This window comes from Pteronotus mesoamericanus, unplaced genomic scaffold, assembly GCF_021234165.1.
Source record: "Pteronotus mesoamericanus isolate MK-2021 breed Mesoamerican mustached bat unplaced genomic scaffold, CSHL_Meso_final contig_101, whole genome shotgun sequence".
Taxonomy (NCBI): domain Eukaryota; kingdom Metazoa; phylum Chordata; class Mammalia; order Chiroptera; family Mormoopidae; genus Pteronotus; species Pteronotus mesoamericanus.
In genome coordinates this window covers 6,029,856-6,047,713 of record NW_026555001.1, presented here as the reverse complement: position 1 = coordinate 6,047,713, position 17,858 = coordinate 6,029,856, and the positions used below count along the sequence as shown (strand labels likewise).

The following is a 17,858-nucleotide window of genomic DNA, read 5'->3' as shown; positions in this document are numbered from 1 at the left end:
GGACAGTCAATCTGATGATCTAGGTGGCTGCTAAGTGACTGACGGGTGGGGAGCAGGTTGTGTGGAGACGCGGAACAAAGGGATGATTCATATCCTGGGTGAAATGGAGCGAGATGGCATGAGATTTCATCATGCTACTCAGAATGGCGTGCAATTTAAAACTTAAAAATTGTTTATTTCTGGAATGTTCCATTTAATATTTTGGACTGTGATTGACCATGGATATCACATGGATAACTGAAACCATGGAGAACAAAACAAGATAAGAGGAACTACTGTACAAGAAATGTTCCCCAAGTTATACGGCCAGTATTAAGTGAAACTAGGATTCAGACCAAAGGAGGGGGACCTTAGCTGGAGATCATGCTGTGAACTGCAAGTCCGTGGGGTGCTGACTGCAACCTTATGCTCAAGACCGTGTACATAAGGGGTGTTGACAAGGACTAGATACCTAACACATCTTAAATCTGAACATGGACACAGGGTTCCAAGAAAGTACCTAGAAACTTCATCATATTCAACTGATTGTAACTATACAATGTTAAAACAGCTGATTACTTGAAAAGAGAATAAATTGTTCTATATAGAAACATCAGCCTGACTCCTTTAGCAAAATATTTTATTTGCATGGATCAGAAACATGAAGAAAGGGCTATTTTCATGGAAGCCCTCTCATTCTTTCAGAACAGTACTTGAGATCATTGACTGATAAAAATTTTTGATTCCTTAGTTCCTTGTTTCTCCTGGCATTGCATTTACAGTCTTTGTAGTACATAAAAATAGGCCTGACTGAACCTAATTTGAAAATAACATCAAGTTCTTTGTATTTTAAATTTTGAGCTATAATTTTACTACTTCTAAAATCAACCTTTATTTTAATAATACCAAGTCCATGAGGATAAAATAATTGGTAAGACTTAGTCAAGCAGCACATAGCTAATTTTGCAAAGGTAAAAAGGAAGGGCAGATGTGGGGCTTAAACAACTGAGTTAATTATCTTTTCCTAAGCAAGTTGGTTTGTTATTCGATACAACTGAAATTCCCTTCTTCCCTCAGAAACAGTCCAGGGCTGCCGTGCACTGCAGTGTCCTCCAGCTCACTTCTCCTTCCTTCCTAATAATCTATCCACCCCTCCCCCAACCTCTTTATCCCCCTTATATTTCAAGCCCTGTTTTTTCTTCTATGCTTTGTTCTATTTAGGGAACATCCATATGCTACCTGAATTTTCTCAAAACCTCATCCTCCTTTTCTCAAGTCCTGCATTAGAATTGCCCCAAGCCACATGAGAGCTAGAGATAGCAAGAAGGATCTGAAGCACCTGGAGAAAAATTAAAACAGAAGCCTCCCACTCTCATCTCCAGGTAGCCTTAATGAGCCACAGAGATCTCCAATGACGTCATGCTAAGACTACGGATCCAGATGATACACTGAAGACACCCAACATGTGCTTTTGTCCTGTGCACATTTACCCTGTTGTTTATTCCACACAGACATTCTCTTTCTGAAGGGATTGCTTTGTGCATTATAAGTTCAGGAAAACATGAATACTATTAAAAGTGGACAAATAGAGGCAACTTGAGCAGAAAATATCACTGCATACAACTTCAAGCATTAGAGGCAGCAGGAAACACCTGAGGACAGGTGAGACTTGAGGTTCTGGAAAGTTATGATAATTCTCCCATTTCTGCTTCTATCTTGCATTGCCTTGGTGCAGAATTTCCCCCATTTAGTCATTCCTATGGATTAATCATATGGTACAAACAAGGCATTATGTGTCTATCAAAAGTCTTAAAAGTCCACACAATCTGTGGTCCAGCAATTCTATTTCCAAAGATTCAGGAGTAGTTGTACCAGTGTGAAAGTTTACATATGGCAATGGTAAGCGCAGAGTTTTTATGTTAGAGAACAATTAGAAAAAAACTGTCCATCATTTTTTGTAAAATAAATTACAACTTCATATAACATTGTGCAATGGGTAAAATTATGATGAAAATTTATTTGTTCTAACAAAACAAAATTTTCACAACTGCTAAGTGAAAAAGCAAATCCTTCATCAAATCCTGCTCTTGCCTAGTTTGAATCCATTAAAAAGTGGATGTGTTTTATATGTCATTGTAAACACATTTTTGTACAATTTATTTAAACTTTCCAGGATTTTAAAATTTGGAAGATAGAAGAATGCAAATGGATAGTGGGTTTGCATGATTTCTTTTTTACTCTTTGCTTATTACAAAGAGAATTTTATTTACAAAGAGAACGTTATTCTCTTATTTAAAGAGAGACTGTATTATTTATGACTTATGTTATTAAATGGTTACTAAATATACATTAAAAAGTAGTCTTATGTAAATGACAGGGTTTATCTGGGAAGAGACGGAGTTTTAGCCTTTTCTGGTCTTTTCCTTAGTCATGTCTATGGTGGTTGGATCCTTAGTGGAAGACATCATATATACTAAATACAGAGCAAGAATGTTTCAAAAGGGTGAGAAACGAAGAGGACATTCCTTGGACATAACGGGCTGGCCCAGAGTCCACAGTCAGCAAGGTGCCTGGGACAGGCTATAAAGTGGGACAAAATTCCTGAAAAACACACTTCGTCAATTATAAAAGTTTGCCCAGGACTGACTGTGAGGCAAGACGTGTACTTGTCTAAGTTTCCCTCCCACCACTCCTGTCAAGCAAGGAGAGACTGCGGAGCACAGCCGAAATCCTCTCTTGTTTGTATTTTGTATTACAGCAACATTATATTTTATTTACTAACAGAATGCTTTATTGACTTCAACCCACAACTGGTTTGTATATTCACTTGTCCTGACAGATACTTTTTACAAGCTTGTTAAGAGATTTGTGCCCTTGAGATATCTGGGAAAGGCTGCAATATCCAGGTCTTTCATCATTGTACTTGAGCTCCTACTGGAGGTATAATTTGTAATACAAGACCAGAAAATAAGGTGTAGGGCTCTATCCGAGCTGCTAAGAATGTGCTATGAGGCTGAGCTCTAATGTCAAGTTTTATCCTTGATTTTCTCTCCCAGGTACCTAGCACAGCTCTTAGTAGATACTTAATAAGTCTTTTGACAGGTATTTCTTATTTTTACAATAATTTTATGATTATCAGAGCACTGCCATAGAGGTTATACTATTTGTTCTTCCTGACATTTGAGCAGAACAGTACCATCAGCCCCATTTTTTCAGGGGAGGAAACTGAAGCTTCCTAGGGGTCAGATGGAATTTGCATGGGGTGGGATTACACTGCACATTCTGTGATTCTTGAGGCCCAGGTCCTTATGCTGCAGGCTCCTTTCCAGGATCCTTCATCAAATCCTGCTCTTGCCAGATGTTACCCCATGCTCCGAATCTGACAACATACTGAGATTAACTAACTCCCAGGGCTGCTGTGGATACCAAAGAGATAAGTTATTCAAATGCACTTTTTAAACAATGAAGCTATGCAAATGTGGTTATTGTTGAAACACTTCTTGTATTAAATGCAAGTGCTCTGCACTTAATGAAATCATCATTAGTTCTGATGCTTTAATGTGGATCATTTGTTGAATATTCCGAAGTCATAAGTAAGAAAATTTGTATTTAGAGAACAAGTGTTGGGAAGGAAAACCCAGGGCATGTGGGTACTAGAGAGTAAGAACAGAGGGGGCCACATAAGCACCCCAGCTGCCAGAGAAGGAAAACACCAAATACATTAAGTCCTCTCAACATCATCAATAGGTTCTTGAGATTTGGACAAAACAACAAATAAGGAAACCGATTTTACCATAGGGTAATTGATATAAAGAAGAGTTAAATTCCAGAGCCATCTAATCAGCATTATAATGAAATGACTTTGAATAAAAAGATATTATTCAAGGACCTGCTGTCATTCAAGGCATTATTGTTTGAAATAGGAGCCAGAAAAAGTAATACTTTTCTAGTTTCTAAGACTAGAACTGCCTGGGTAGGTTAGCATTGGGAGAACCAGAAGTCTAAGTGATTCAGGTAATTTGCCAAAGATTAGTGGTACAAGCAGTCACACCACTCTATTAAAATACCCCTCTAAGTATACACACTCTATCCCATGATTCCATAATCCTGTTTTAGTCAACAGTGTTCATCCTTGATGCTATCTGAAATTTTGTGATATTTTTAAGTATCTGTCTCCTCTTTCTGGAGTGTGAACGTCATGGAGTTAAACATAAAATGTCTATCTTGTTTACCCCTCCAGCTCCACCCACCATGTAGAACAGGGCCTAGTACCTGGTAGGTGCTCATAAAATGTTTGTCGAATGACTGAATGAAAACAAGTGCAGACCAGCTCTTAAGCCTATTCCTTACCACCGCATCATACTGTTTCCTTTGTTTTAACTTTCAAACAATGACGCTACTCTCCTTTAAGTGCCTCCTGACTAGTGTAGAGGGAAGATCAGTTGACTCTTTGATGATCAAAAATGCCATGTTGCCTCAGGGCCTGCGTTCAGGCTTCTAGTTAGAGGTTGGTATTGTCTGTTGGAACAGTGTTTTTTTATTCTGAATATTACTTGACACTAATATTTGCTTATATACTCAACTCGGGTGTAGAAGTTGTACAAGACAGGGCTAATCCTTTGTCGCAGAACAAAAATACTTGACCCAGCAGAAGTCATTCATGTCAGGTCTGCCTCTCCCTCAAAGTGAAACCCACGAAGCAGAGGACAAAAGGGTGGCAGCACCTGGAACCGCTGCTAATGTGGCCTCATCTTGAGCGCTGACCTCCTCTGAGGAGCCTGAGCTGAGGGCCTCTAGTTTGACAGGGGGTTAGTTTAGGGGTTTTGGTTCACGAGAGTTCAGCCACTGAAAGCATCACCGCACAGAGAATCCTTCAGAGAAGGACACGTCCAAGACCTTTTTGCACATTTATGGTTATTTGTTGTTTTACAACTGTAACTCAGGAATGAAACGGTACAATTAGTCCTCTGCTGGGTTCATTTGCAGACCCCAGAGGGGGATCATTTTAGTTCAGAACTACAGCAAGTACTGCTCGTTGTCTCAAGCCATGATTTCTTTACAGTGATAAGCTAATAGCAGCTTGCAGTTTATGGAGGACCATGCTCAAAAGCCCCTCGGGCTCCAGAGGGCATGGGGGGCTCGGGGTGGGCGGGTGGAGAAAACAAATACAACATGCAATTTCCTGATTGTGAACGTTATACATTTAAATCCTTTTCTGGGATGAAGCAGGGTATAAACAAGTAATATACAGCTTATGTTCATTCCTGGGCAAAGGCAGGAAGTGAGCCTGTGCACTGAGGAATAACGATGGCATTCCAGCTGGCGCTGTGCATAAATGCCAAGCAGCGTGATTTCATATCTATAATATGCATTCTCCCCAACAGACATTAAAATTTTTTTATAGTTACATGTAAAATTTGCCTTTTAAATTGACTTAGCGTTTTATTTGCCTTCTCTTCTAAAAATACTAATGTGTCTTAAATTCATTTTTTTGCTCACGCGGTGTCCATGGCATGGCGATTAAGTTAGACTTTTTTGTAGCCCATATTTTGTTTTTGAATTCAGTATTGTCATAATAAGACTGTGTCATTCTTTGTGCAGGGAGACCATGCATGTGGCCTCTGTTCAATAGGTCTTGGTCTCGATTCTGTTCCTAATGGTTTCCATAGATTTGTATTGATTCACGGCAACATGCTGGGCTTATGTATGAGAATAAGAAGCTGGACTTATGAGAGTGGCCTCCTTAGCACTGTGTTATGACCAACTGACTGAATGGGCCAATGACATTTAGCATTTATAGATCCTTAAACATAGGGTGTTACCCCAAGATTCACAGGGCTAATTCTAAGTACTGCTGTATGATATTTCCTCCAGCAATTTCTATTATATGAGCCAAGGTTACTGCTGGGGGGAGGGTAGTGAGATTGTTTTAAAAGGTATAAAAATCCATATATGAACAAAGCGATGAATACAATACCAAATATACTTACACAATACAAATTTACTTACACAAGTAGTTTGCAAATGTCTATAGAGATTTTATAATGAATAAATTAAAAATTATTTTAAAACCTTACAGAATCCATGGCACATTCTTACTATGTATTATTAGAATAAGTGCAAATCACTTACTCTAGACATGTAGCAAATCACTTACTCTAGTCATGTAGATAATCTATGACATTTGTATATTAAAATTGGTCTTTGTGAAAAATTGAGAAAAGACAAATCTGTAGAGTCAGGCAGTGCATTAGAGCCAACCTGGGAGTGGAGGTAGAAGTGGAGATTTCCTGTTAGTGGCCAAGCAGGATCTTATTGGGGTGATGAAATGTTCTAACACTACATTAGGGTAATGGTGGCACGACATAGTCAATTTACTAAAAAAAATAAAGTCACTGAATTGTATTCTTCAAATGGGTGAATTTTATGGTTAAGTAAATTATATATCAGTAAGGTTGTTAAAAATGCAGGCTGAGGCCTAAATTTTAAAGAAATGAAACAAAACAGTGATCCTTGAAAATTTTTCATTTGCATTACCTTATTTTCAAGTGTGAAAAGGGAGAAATGAAAGTCATCATCTCAACATTTAAAAGTCACTTGTTAGAGGCCCACTCTTGTTAATCTCTACAGAGCAAAAAGGCCTAATTAGCGTTTGCTACACTTGATACTTGCTCCCTTTAGAATACACTTGAGACTAAAAAGAAGAGGACATTTACATTCATTCTCATCATAAATAACAATAACTCTTCAAACACAACACACACACACACACACACACACACACACACACACACACACACCTGTACACATGATGTTTCTGCCAAGTTACTTGTTCTGGATGACCTAGAATGTGTAAAAGGGCCCAGATAAACACTAGAATGAAATAGTTTTAGCTCCCCTCCTCCTACCCTGTGACTTTTGTGGGACTGAGTGAAGGTAGCTGGTGTGGAATCGGGCACCTATCCTATGACAGTGCAGTTTCATGACACGTGCTGAGTACCCCGCGTCCCCCCACCTCCTGGTAGACTGGCACTGCTATCATCCTGGTTCTCCTCCAGCCTCGTGCTCTACGCCAGCTACCCTTGCCATGAGGCCCTTTGAGAGAATAAACAAAAAACCTTAAGAATATAAACTCTTCTCCTGAGCAGAAAAAATAAAGGATGCAAATAGTTTCAGAATAGACCTTTCCCAGGATTTTACAAAATGTTCTTGGCCTGTTGTATAAAGTCTATTCCCTAGTGTTTCTTCATTTGGGATAACGGGCAGTTCTTGTGCTCTTTATGGAGCAAATCTTGTGAAGTCTAGTGTCTAGCTTTTCTTTGTTTTGCTCTGTCCTTTTAAAGTTTTGCTTTTGTGGACTTCCTTCAATGCTAGTGACATCACGTATTCATGGGAAAGTGTGCTGGAGCAGTTTACCTCCAGACAGTTCCTCACTGGCGTGAAGTCAAGATAAGGTCCCTTGGAAAGCCATCTGAGTAATGAGGCTACCAGTGCCACTCCTCGGACCATGTCCCTGGGTGGCTTTACCTCTTGGCCTGCCTACAAATCAAAGGGCCCATCTCCAGTGGTCCTGACCTTTCTTGGTGGCAAAGCAGCTGAGGGCTTAGTAGAGTCTCTGGAAAGAAAATACACGTGCCCTGTATGATCTCTTGGGAGAACTGGCACCACAGCCACTTTATAACATACATTTTCTATGAGCCCTAATTTTCTCATGCAATTGAGGATTCTGGTGCTCAATCTCACATATGCTATAAAGTGGCTTTTACACAGGGCCACCGCTCTGTAGATCCAGGGTGTGGTACTCTGTATGTCTCCAGGGGCATCGCTGAGGCTGCAGTATACAACCCACACAACCATTCGAGTTGCTTTAGGATCCACTGAGATCCTAAATAACTGAGTAAATAAATTGTGATGAACTTGTTACCTAAGTATACTCTAGAACATCTTAGTTTCAGAATAATTAGAAGTTGGAAAATTAAAAGATGAAAAATTTAAACCATCAATAGCTAATGATTTTTGTCACAAAAACAAATGATTTATTTTCTAGTACAGTGACAAACAAAAAGTCTCATTTTGGGGGGAAGAATCTAAGGAACAAAAAAGTAAATGTTGGGAGGAGGCAAAATAGCTTCACATCACTTAATGATATAACCTAAAGACCTTAATAGATAAGGCAGAAAATAACTGTCATTAGTTACACTGAGAGCAACTCTCAAAATGTCAACAAGAATAGATAATTATTTCCTGCATTTTATATGTATTGTCAGTTGACAAAATGCTCTGAGATCCATGTTACCAATCCTATTACTGGCTCTATTTAAATTGCCATGTGTTGTTATGTCTGTTTTACAGACCAGAAAACCAAGGCTTGGAGAGTCAATGAGGTGATTCCAGCCACACAGTGAATAATGGTTAGAAGTCCACTTTTCTGAATTCATTTCTAAAGCTCTAATCACTAGACCCCCTTGGTACACATTCATGAACACTATACTAAGAGAATGAAGTAAATAGCTAGTATAACTAGTCATATACAAAATCCTTCCTATGGTATTTAGAAGTCTAGAAGTGATGTAATTTAAAAGTGACATGCACTTTCTCTAAAACAAAGTTTTATTTTCAAAAAAGTTTCTATTTATAACATGGGAGAAACCCCTAAAATCACCTATTACTTTCCCCTTCATGCCTTAAAATCTGTAGCATAATTCCTACATGACAGAATCCAAAGGACACTCAAAACACTCCAAACCAACAGAAAATCTAACAATGCCAGAGCTAAAGGATAGGCTAGAACACTCAGTTTTTAAGCTGCCCTGGTCCCAGGAGTAAACATTTGGTAAAGGGAAGATACTGGGAACAGTAGAGAAGCTTCAACACAAGCTCAATCAAGACATGTGGAGAACGACCAAGGCAGTGCTTAGTGAGTAAATAAAAATATTCCCAACTCATCAGCATCTATAAGGTTCCTGTACAATTAAGAAAGAATTCATACTTGGTTTTGAATCCAAAATGAGCAAGAAATAAAAGTAAACTCCATATTTGGAATCTGGTATAGAAGCTGGACTCCATATACCTAAGTTTTACCCAAATAAATAACTGTAAGCTGAAAGAATGTGCCATTACAGGTAGTCTCCAGTATAAAAAAGGCTGGGTTCCAAATGTTCCCTCTTACACTTTTTTTCTCTTGAATTTTGAAACTTATTCCACAGAAGCAATGATATAAGAGTTATGAAGCCATGCCAAGCTATTGAAAAATGCCTATTTCTCACTCCACAGAGTATGCCTAAAGTCTTAAAAGCACTGGCCCAACTTCTGGGTCTTGGATGCAGGAATCCCTGTAGAGAAAAAAATAAAAGTTCCCACCATAGCTAAAATTAAGCAAGAGGAAAAATGTTTCTGTTCAGAGCTTCTTAGAGCTCTTAAGTTACCATGGCCTTGTCTTACTACAACACCCTGCTCAAATATATTCTATCCCTCAAAAATAAGCCACACTATAGAAGTATCTGCTGTTCATCTCCTCAGTCATAACTTTAATTCTTAGCTGTCTCCAGAAGGTGCTAGGAAGAAATCAATCTGACTGAACCAACTTATACTAATGTAAATGTAAATGACTTATTTGCTCAATCATTTTATATACACAATACACACACATGTACACACCCAGCTACATTACTTTTGTGTTAGCTAGGCATTATTCTAGCAGCCAGGGATATAACAGAGGAAAAAAGGGCAAGGTTTCTATTCCCATGAAGGTTATATTTCAGTAAGGAGAGTTGGACAATAATATTTATCTGAATAAATTTATATACTCTATTCAAAAATAAATTTAAAAAAATTCAGAAAGTAGTAAATACAGAAGATGGGGTGATGTAATAGAGCAGAACTGGCTGACCACTTCACACTGCAGGGTTAGGAAACATCTCTTTGAAGACGTACATTTAAGATGAGACATAATTGAGACAAAGAGCCAGTCTTGTATAAATGAAGGAAAGAGCATTTTAACAAGCTAGTACAGCCCTGAGCAAGGCATGGCCATGCTGTGTGGAGGACAGTAAAAAGTCCAGTGGGGCCAAGGACAGTGGGCAGGGAGGACAACACAATGGAAAGATAGGCAGGGCGAATCACATAGGTCTCTGTAAGCCAGAGCAATGCTTTTAAAGTTTATCCTAAGTGAAATAGGCAGCTCTTGAACTGTGGTTGGATTTGTATCTTAAAACCATGTGTAGCAGGAGCATGAAGACAGATGGAAGCCTATGGTGGGCCTGAGAGTGTACTACTGTCTAGACAAGAGAGGCAGTCGTAGAGAGAGAGGTAAGTGGGTTCGATTAAGATAAACTTTAGAGGAACGATCTGCAGGAGGTATAAATGGCCTGGCTGCAGGGATGAGGACATGGAACCAAGGACACCTGGGTGGATGATGATGCTGTTTTCCTGAGAAAGGCAAGATCTGGAATGAAATGGTTTGGTTGAAGGACAGGCGCTTAGGCAGTGGAAGTGAACAACAGTTCTATTTTGGACATGGTAATTTTGAGCTGCAAATTACACATCTGGCATCCAGTACAGAACAGGCAGTTGATATAGGAACCTAAAGCTCTGGGGAAAGTCGAGGCTGGGGACACACATTTGGTGATCAGTAGCATATGGATGCCATGTAAGCCACAGAGACTGATGTGATGGCCTACGGAGTGAACATGGGCTGAGAAGAGGCCTGGTGGCCAGGCTGTGGCTCACCCCAACTGCAATCCACATTTCATTTTACAGAAAAAAATTTTTTTAACAATAAGGCTGCCACACTTTCAAGAGTTTATGAATACAGAAGGTGCACAGGGGTGGAGAGAGACCGTCCAGAACTCTTCAGACTGATAGCTCTGTAGAAGGTGATTCAGGAAAAGCAGGTCCTTCTGCTACTAACCTGATGGGTCTTTAAGCTCTCCTGTGCATACCTAACCCAAGGCTGAGGGGGAGGAAAGACCCTCAGGAACCTTTCTCTGCCAGAAGGTGATAATGGACAATTGCTACCAGTTGTATGAGGAAGAAACTCTGTCTCACCTAGAAAGTCATAAGCACTATTTCCCATGGATTTTGAGCAATATGGTAAAAACATTTCAAATGACTATTTAATTCTACCTTCAGGCAGGGCATGTTTCCAATGCCCTTCAGGCCATCCTAAGCTAAGAATCTTAGAGTCTCCCTTAGAAAGGGGCAGCAGTACATCAGACACTAGCCAGGAGCTCTGCTACTTTAGGGAAAGTGTCAAGACATCAGCCTGGAGAAAGAGCTGGGCCCGGGATCAATGCCAATTAATGGCAGGCTCTAAGTGAAGAGGATGAGCTTCCTCATTCTCCTTCTGCCTGTAGCAATGGGGCTTTAGGAACCATAGCTTTTTTTTTTTTTTTTTTTTTTTTTTTTAAGTCAAGAGATAAAGCACTGCTCAGAATTATCAGCACTGAGGAATAAAGTCAGAAATATTATGTTTATTCAGCATCTTGTTCAATTTGCATAGCTGATTTCTGAAAATAAAAGTCTGATGATATAGATACGATTATTTGCGATTACCTGTGAATATACTGTTTGGGGACCATGCTGCACAGGTAATGTTGTATCAAATTACAGGAACTCTCCCAACAACAGAGGAAAGAAATCTGTATCCCAATGGGAAGAATTTATGACAGTGTAGGGAAACCATTTTGACAATGAATGATTCTGTTGTATTCTTCCCAATAGGCTTTCTTCCCTCTTGATGCCTCTCCCTGGGAACTGAGGTGGTGTTAAGTGGCAGAACAAATGAGTCCTCTGAACACTGAGGTTCACTGTAATACACATTTTATGTTACAGAAAAATATTTTTAATCTGTGTAAAAATATTTTTAATTTTGAGCAGTGACTGTACACTGCTCAAAAGCATTGATGCAAAAGATGCAGAGAACCATTTTGCAAGACTGGTATTAGGAAAAGGAGCCAGTTTTTAGGCACTGAAATGAGGAGTTGGGAAATTAAAAACCACACCACATTATTTTGGAACAAGGATTTGATGGAGGGAAAACATTTTTAAAATCCTTCTGAAAGCAAGAGATGCATTTGCTAGGACCAACTGCTGACTTTGAATAGCTGTGATGAGAAACCTAATTTTGCCTTCATTATCATAATTTGAACATATTCTCCTCAAGGGTTAAATCCACAGCCAACAGTGTGGGCTAATGTGGGCACTATTTGATATAGCGATTTAAGCCTTAGGCAAAGTGGACCCCAAAACATTTTCCTATAACAGCCACAGACAGCAATGGATAACCATGATGCTTAGTTCCTCTAGCTATATATAGGTTCTCTAAACAAAGCAATTTAGTTTCTCCATGTCCTCACGGACGTGAACTAAGAGGGGGGAATGCTGGTGGGGGAGGACAGGGCAGAGGGGAATAAAGGGGAGGAAAAAATGGGACAATTGTAATAGCATAATCAATAAAATATACTTAAAAAAAGCACCTTAAAACATGAATATTTTACATTTTTCCTCCTACTTGGTAAATTGGTCATTTTTGGAAAAATTTCAAAATGAAGACCAAATGTGGAACTGCTAGAACAGAGCTGAGGTTCAGAGGGAGCCTGCTCTGCTCTGAGGATGAGCTGTCAACTGGGAGACTTTGCACAGCCCTGCTCACTGAGGCAGGACTCAGAGTACATCCTAAATCCCCGGCTCCTGCATCACCGGAACCATGCTAGGCGCCTCCGTCAGGACTCCCAAATGGTCCATCAGTCGGGAAGCGCCGGGGGCTATGGCCGACCAGTACAAACCTGGCACTTTATCCCCGATTACTCATGGATGAAGTGTCCACATTTATAGTAGTTAGGTCCCCCTAACCTATTCAAAATAAGTGATCAAAAGCTACTGTTCTATTACATTCCCTCTATAGCCCAGATGCTTTACTAGGTGCCTAATTTATAGATGTTTTCTCCAGTCCTTCCCACAATTCTGCAAGTTACGTATGGTTATCCCAATTTTACAAATAAAGAAACTGAGGCTCTGAGAAGTTTAGTAACTTATACTCAGTCACTGAGATGATAAGTATCTGAGTGGAAAACAACTAGAGGATTCCAGTGAAGAAACAGACATGATTTAAATTGTACTTGTTTTCAGACTCAAAACCAAAAGCCAAGGTTGCCCACTATGGCAGGTGGTAGTAGAAATCACAGCATTTACGTAAAGGCTGTGGCAAATGTGGAACATTGAATGGTACCATCAGCTGGGCTGTCTGTCCTTTCAAGCTCTGCCTTTCCCCCAGGCTGAGGATTATGACACTTGTCCTCAAATGCGGGTTGCTCAAAGTTAAGGCTGTACATCTGTCAAGATGTCAACTAGTGCTGGGGAATAGGCCCAGAACTTCAGTTACAATAAGGTCTGATGTGCACCAGAGTCATCCATGAGCTCAAAACACACATTTCTGGGCCCTTCCTCTAGATCTTCTAATTCCACTGGTTGGTGGTGGGTCTCAGGCATTTGCTTTTTTTTTTTTTAAAGAAGCTCCCAGGTACTTTTGATGCCCACCAAAATTTGAAAATTACCGCTGTCAATGTTGTGTTTGGAAGGATGATGCCTTACCCAGAAGTCTGAGCAAACCATAATGAGCTGAAGTTGTAGGCCAGGAGAAAAATTCAGCTTATAGGAATGCATGAAGGAACGTCCATGAGATGTGTGCTTTGTGAGGTTACTTTTTCCCTTTCTTGATCAATGTCTGTTTCTTTTTATTTCCTCCCATTAATACTTGGGTCAAGAGAATATTATATCAGGTCTTCAGTAAGAATTTATCTTAGTTACCCAATGAATACAGAGTTTCATGGAAATAATCTAAAAGGAAGAAATTTTGTTCTTGAAGATGGTTCTGAAATTTGGTTTTGTGTTTTGAAAGTGCTGGTTGTATTGGGAAGCTCATCTACCAATCTATCCATCAGACCAACCTGCTCTGTCCCTCAGGCCATGCAGTCGCTCTGGGGACGCTTTCCTGTCATCATGTTGGTACTGACCAGCTTTCTAACCTTGAAAGATGCCACGACAATGTCCCGGGAGGGACATTATTCATATCTTTGGGCTCTTGTCTTTCAGAGGCCTGGTGCCATCACAGTTCTTGAAACTGTTAGACAAGATAAGGTCATAGGGCAGCAGAGCGCCCATGTAGGGACTCATATGTGAATATATTCTCTACCTGGTACTGAAGTTCCAAGTGCGACGAACACCACCGCAGTCACAGAATCTTTCAGGCCAATGGTGCAGCCAAAGTGGGAAGCCAGGTCGCCAATGAAAGCTGTCAGTATGCCAATCATGAGGATGGAGACAATGAAACATGCCCAGCCATTCCAGTATTCTGTAGGGGGCACGAAGGCAAAGAGGACCTTCCAGAACACAGTCAGAAAGTGCATCACATAATCGAAACAGGAGGGCAGCTTCTCCTCCCCACACTCGTCATCGTCATCGTCTTCCCCTAGAGAGAAAGGAAGGAAGCACATTTCATCACAACCTGTGCTATTGGGTCTCCCGCTCTCCCTCTCCTTCCTTCCCAGGCCTGTCCCCTCTGCCCTTGGAATGATCAGGAGGCCATTAGACGTGGGTGAAGCTTAGGGTTTTCCAAGAGTCAATCAATATAAAACAATTATTGTTTCAAGCTCAGTGTCATAGGTCAATGGCAAAAACTTAACACCCTCACCACCTAGTTTATTAATTATATGTAATCAACACACTCTATTCTCCTGTCACCTCCAGTGAGATTTGTCACTTCAGGGCAATGACAAGGATTTCTTCCAAAAGTCTGGAAAGCCCTGTGGCAGGCTCAGAAGGAAACCTCATCTGAAGAAAGATAACTGATAGAGTTCTTCTACCAGGATTCTTTTCTTAGAACATATTTTTATTTTCCAACTTCAGCTCTGGGCAGTCATGGTTCCATAATCGCCTACAGGACAGTGTTCACACAAGGCCCTCAGCCGTGGCCCTGGGCCCTGCTTATTTCTCCAGCTTTATCTCCTGCAACTACTTCAAACTCAAACTTCATTCTAGCCAAGTGGAATTATTATTTGCATTCTTCTACAAACCATATGTACTTTCTCCTTCTGTCCTTTAGAACTAAATGTACTTGGCATGCCCCAATCCCCCTTCCTTATGCTCCCCTGCTTATCCTTTAAAACCTCTTTCCTTTGTGAAACCTTCTCTGAACCCCCTTGCCCTCCAGCCAGAGCTGGAAACTCCTCGTCAAGAGCTTCCACAGCCCCCAACACTTGTCACACTAGATCGCTCTATCTCAAAGTGTGGCCTCTTAGCAGCATTACCAGGGAACTTGTTAGAAATTCACATTTCTAGTCCCACTGAATCAGGAACCAGGGCAGTAGTGGGTGGGGGATGGGATGTGGCAACCACTTAAGCTACAGCCAATAAAATCATTTCCTTGCTTTGCTTTGGTGTCAGCTCTACAAAAGTTTTTCTCTTAGCTTTCACCAGCAGAGCACTCTAAGCATTTTTGGTTTGCCCTTGCCCAACTTGAATCCATGGTTCTTTAAATAAACTCAAAAATTTTAGTGAGCCTCAGTTTATCTTTTAAAAACCATTTCCTACAGCTTTTGTGCTGTATGGTTATTACATATTTCTAATATCACCCTTGCCTAAAAACAGAAGATGCTTTTAAATAAAAGCATGTACATGTTATAGGTCAAATTATGTCCCCGCCAAACTCATTGCTGTAAGCCCTAGCACCTCAGAATGTGGCTGTATTGGAAGACAGCGCCTTTATAAAGAGATATGCAAATTACACTGAGGCTACTAGGGTGGGCTCTAATCCAATCTGACTGGAGTCTTTCTAAGAAGAGGAAGTTGGGACCCACAGAGAGATAGACAGCAGGGTTGTGTGCACAGAGGAAAGCTGTGTGAGGACCCAGTTAGAAGGCACTCTTCCCTCTCTCAACTTAACGAGAAAAGCCTCAGGAGAAACCAAACCTGCTAACACTTTCAGCTTGGACTTCTATCCTCCAGAACTGTGAGAAAGTAAACTTCCATGGTTTAAGCCACCCAGTCTGTGGCAATTTGTTATGGCAGTCCTAGCAAACTATTGCAGCACTGCGCAAAAGCCGCCTGCACGCTAATGTTGATATATAGAAATGGCCATTCAGTGCTTCTATTACCCACTCTGTTCTTCTGTCTTTTATCTATTTCTTCTTTTTTTCCTTCTTTCACTTTTCTTCCCATTCTCCTTTTACCCTCAACTCACTGTTGAACTCACTGTGAAAGTTGCAATTTTCAGGGCTTATTGGAGGAAGTGAGGAAGAAGAGAGCCATGTTAATTCTTTCTCTACCTCCTTTTTCCCACTGCCTATTCTAAAGGAAGGGGTGCTGCCTGTACCCCAGGAAAGCTCCAAAAAAGAACTAGACTTTCAAGTTATGTTTATTTTGTACCTGATCCTTTTACATTTCTATATTTGTGTACACTTTATAATTTCACAGGGTATATGATCAAAACAGTATGAAAAACACTGAATATTAATCAGTCATCTATGAAATACAGATTATTTTGGGTGTTTTCACACCATATTATGGGGATAAAAAGGAAAACAAAAAATGAAGCTTCTTAGAAGAAATGATATTTATAGATTGATAATAGGTTATTGTATTTGTCTTCAAGATGAAAATAATAACACCTTTCCCATGAGCGAGTGTAGAGGAACAACTAGACCACCTCTGTAAAGTATTTGAGGATATTTCAAGGTAATAGTTATTGTGGTAGTTATTATTTTCCTATACTTAAGCTTTGTGACTATGTTTCCTTATCATTATTTAACTGCTTAGTCAGTAATGCTGGGTCCTAAGGTTACAGCCTAGGCTTTTAAAAACAGAATATAATCTAGCCCTCTGGAACTAACTTCATGATCTATAAGTGTGCAATGCAAAATGAAAGGGGGGAGGGAGAGAGAATGAACGAGATTGAGATTTCTTTCTGCGGGCTTCTAGCATTACCAGAAATCTTAAATATTTTAATGCGCACGTCTGGAATGGGAGGCCCATCTTTTTTATTGCATTTGAAAGTAGAAATGGCTTCCTATCCTTTTTCCTGGGATCTCACTGCTCTTTACAAATCTTAATCTCCAACTCAGATGTCATTAAAATATTAAAAATGACTGCTGACTGCCATGCGTGATGCACAATTAGCTTGCCTTGGAGAAAGACAAAGAAATATTATGCTCATCCATCACCATCTGGACTATACTTAAAAGTCTGTTCCTTGCAAGATCAGTGTAGTATTTTTTTAAAAAGGCCTGGGAGCATCTTCTGGTGACAGGGAGGTTGATGGTAATCTGCTGCGTCTCTCCGTCTGCCTGCCCAGGGTTACTAGAGGCTACAGGGAATTCTTTTGTGCCCCTCCGCTGCATTAGCAAAGAAACAGGCAGGCTGGTGGGTTTCCTTTTATAGGATCCTAAGCAAAGGATCCTCTTATCTCAGAATCCTTCTTTTCAGCTTAATGGATTCTACAAATGGTAAGATAACAAAAAGCTATATTTGATTAATCTGCTCCATGGCCTTTTCAATGATTTTCTTGATATATGTTGGATGTCCTAAAAATATAACCACAAAAATAGCCAAATCATTAAAACCACAAATAGTGGAGAGAGGATCACTTCACCTGTTGATATAACAGTACTTGCACTGCCCCTGCTGTGGAGCTGAGCACAAGACCATCATCAGCACAGGTAACTGTGAAAGGCAATTGCTGGGCTTGGCACCAGCTGATAAGACCACATCTAAAGTCAACCAGAGATTAGTTCACATCTTTCTAGAGATGCTCAGGGTTTGGCCTCAGGGAGAGCTTTAAGAATCAGAAAAAGAGACTGCTGGAGTGTAGTAGGTTGTTGGGTAAA

At 40.2% G+C, this 17,858-nt stretch overlaps 1 protein-coding gene across 9 annotated transcripts in view; it reads right to left on the bottom strand.

The window, feature by feature from the left end:
• Nucleotides 1-17,858, bottom strand: part of SLC8A1 (solute carrier family 8 member A1) — a 311,840-nt gene that overhangs the window by 11,864 nt on the left and 282,118 nt on the right. For all 9 annotated transcript variants that reach the window (XM_054567395.1, XM_054567404.1, XM_054567414.1 and 6 more), the window contains one exon: nt 14,171-14,446. In XM_054567395.1, coding sequence (XP_054423370.1) covers nt 14,171-14,446 — 276 coding nt within the window. The remainder of the gene's footprint in view (nt 1-14,170; nt 14,447-17,858) is intronic.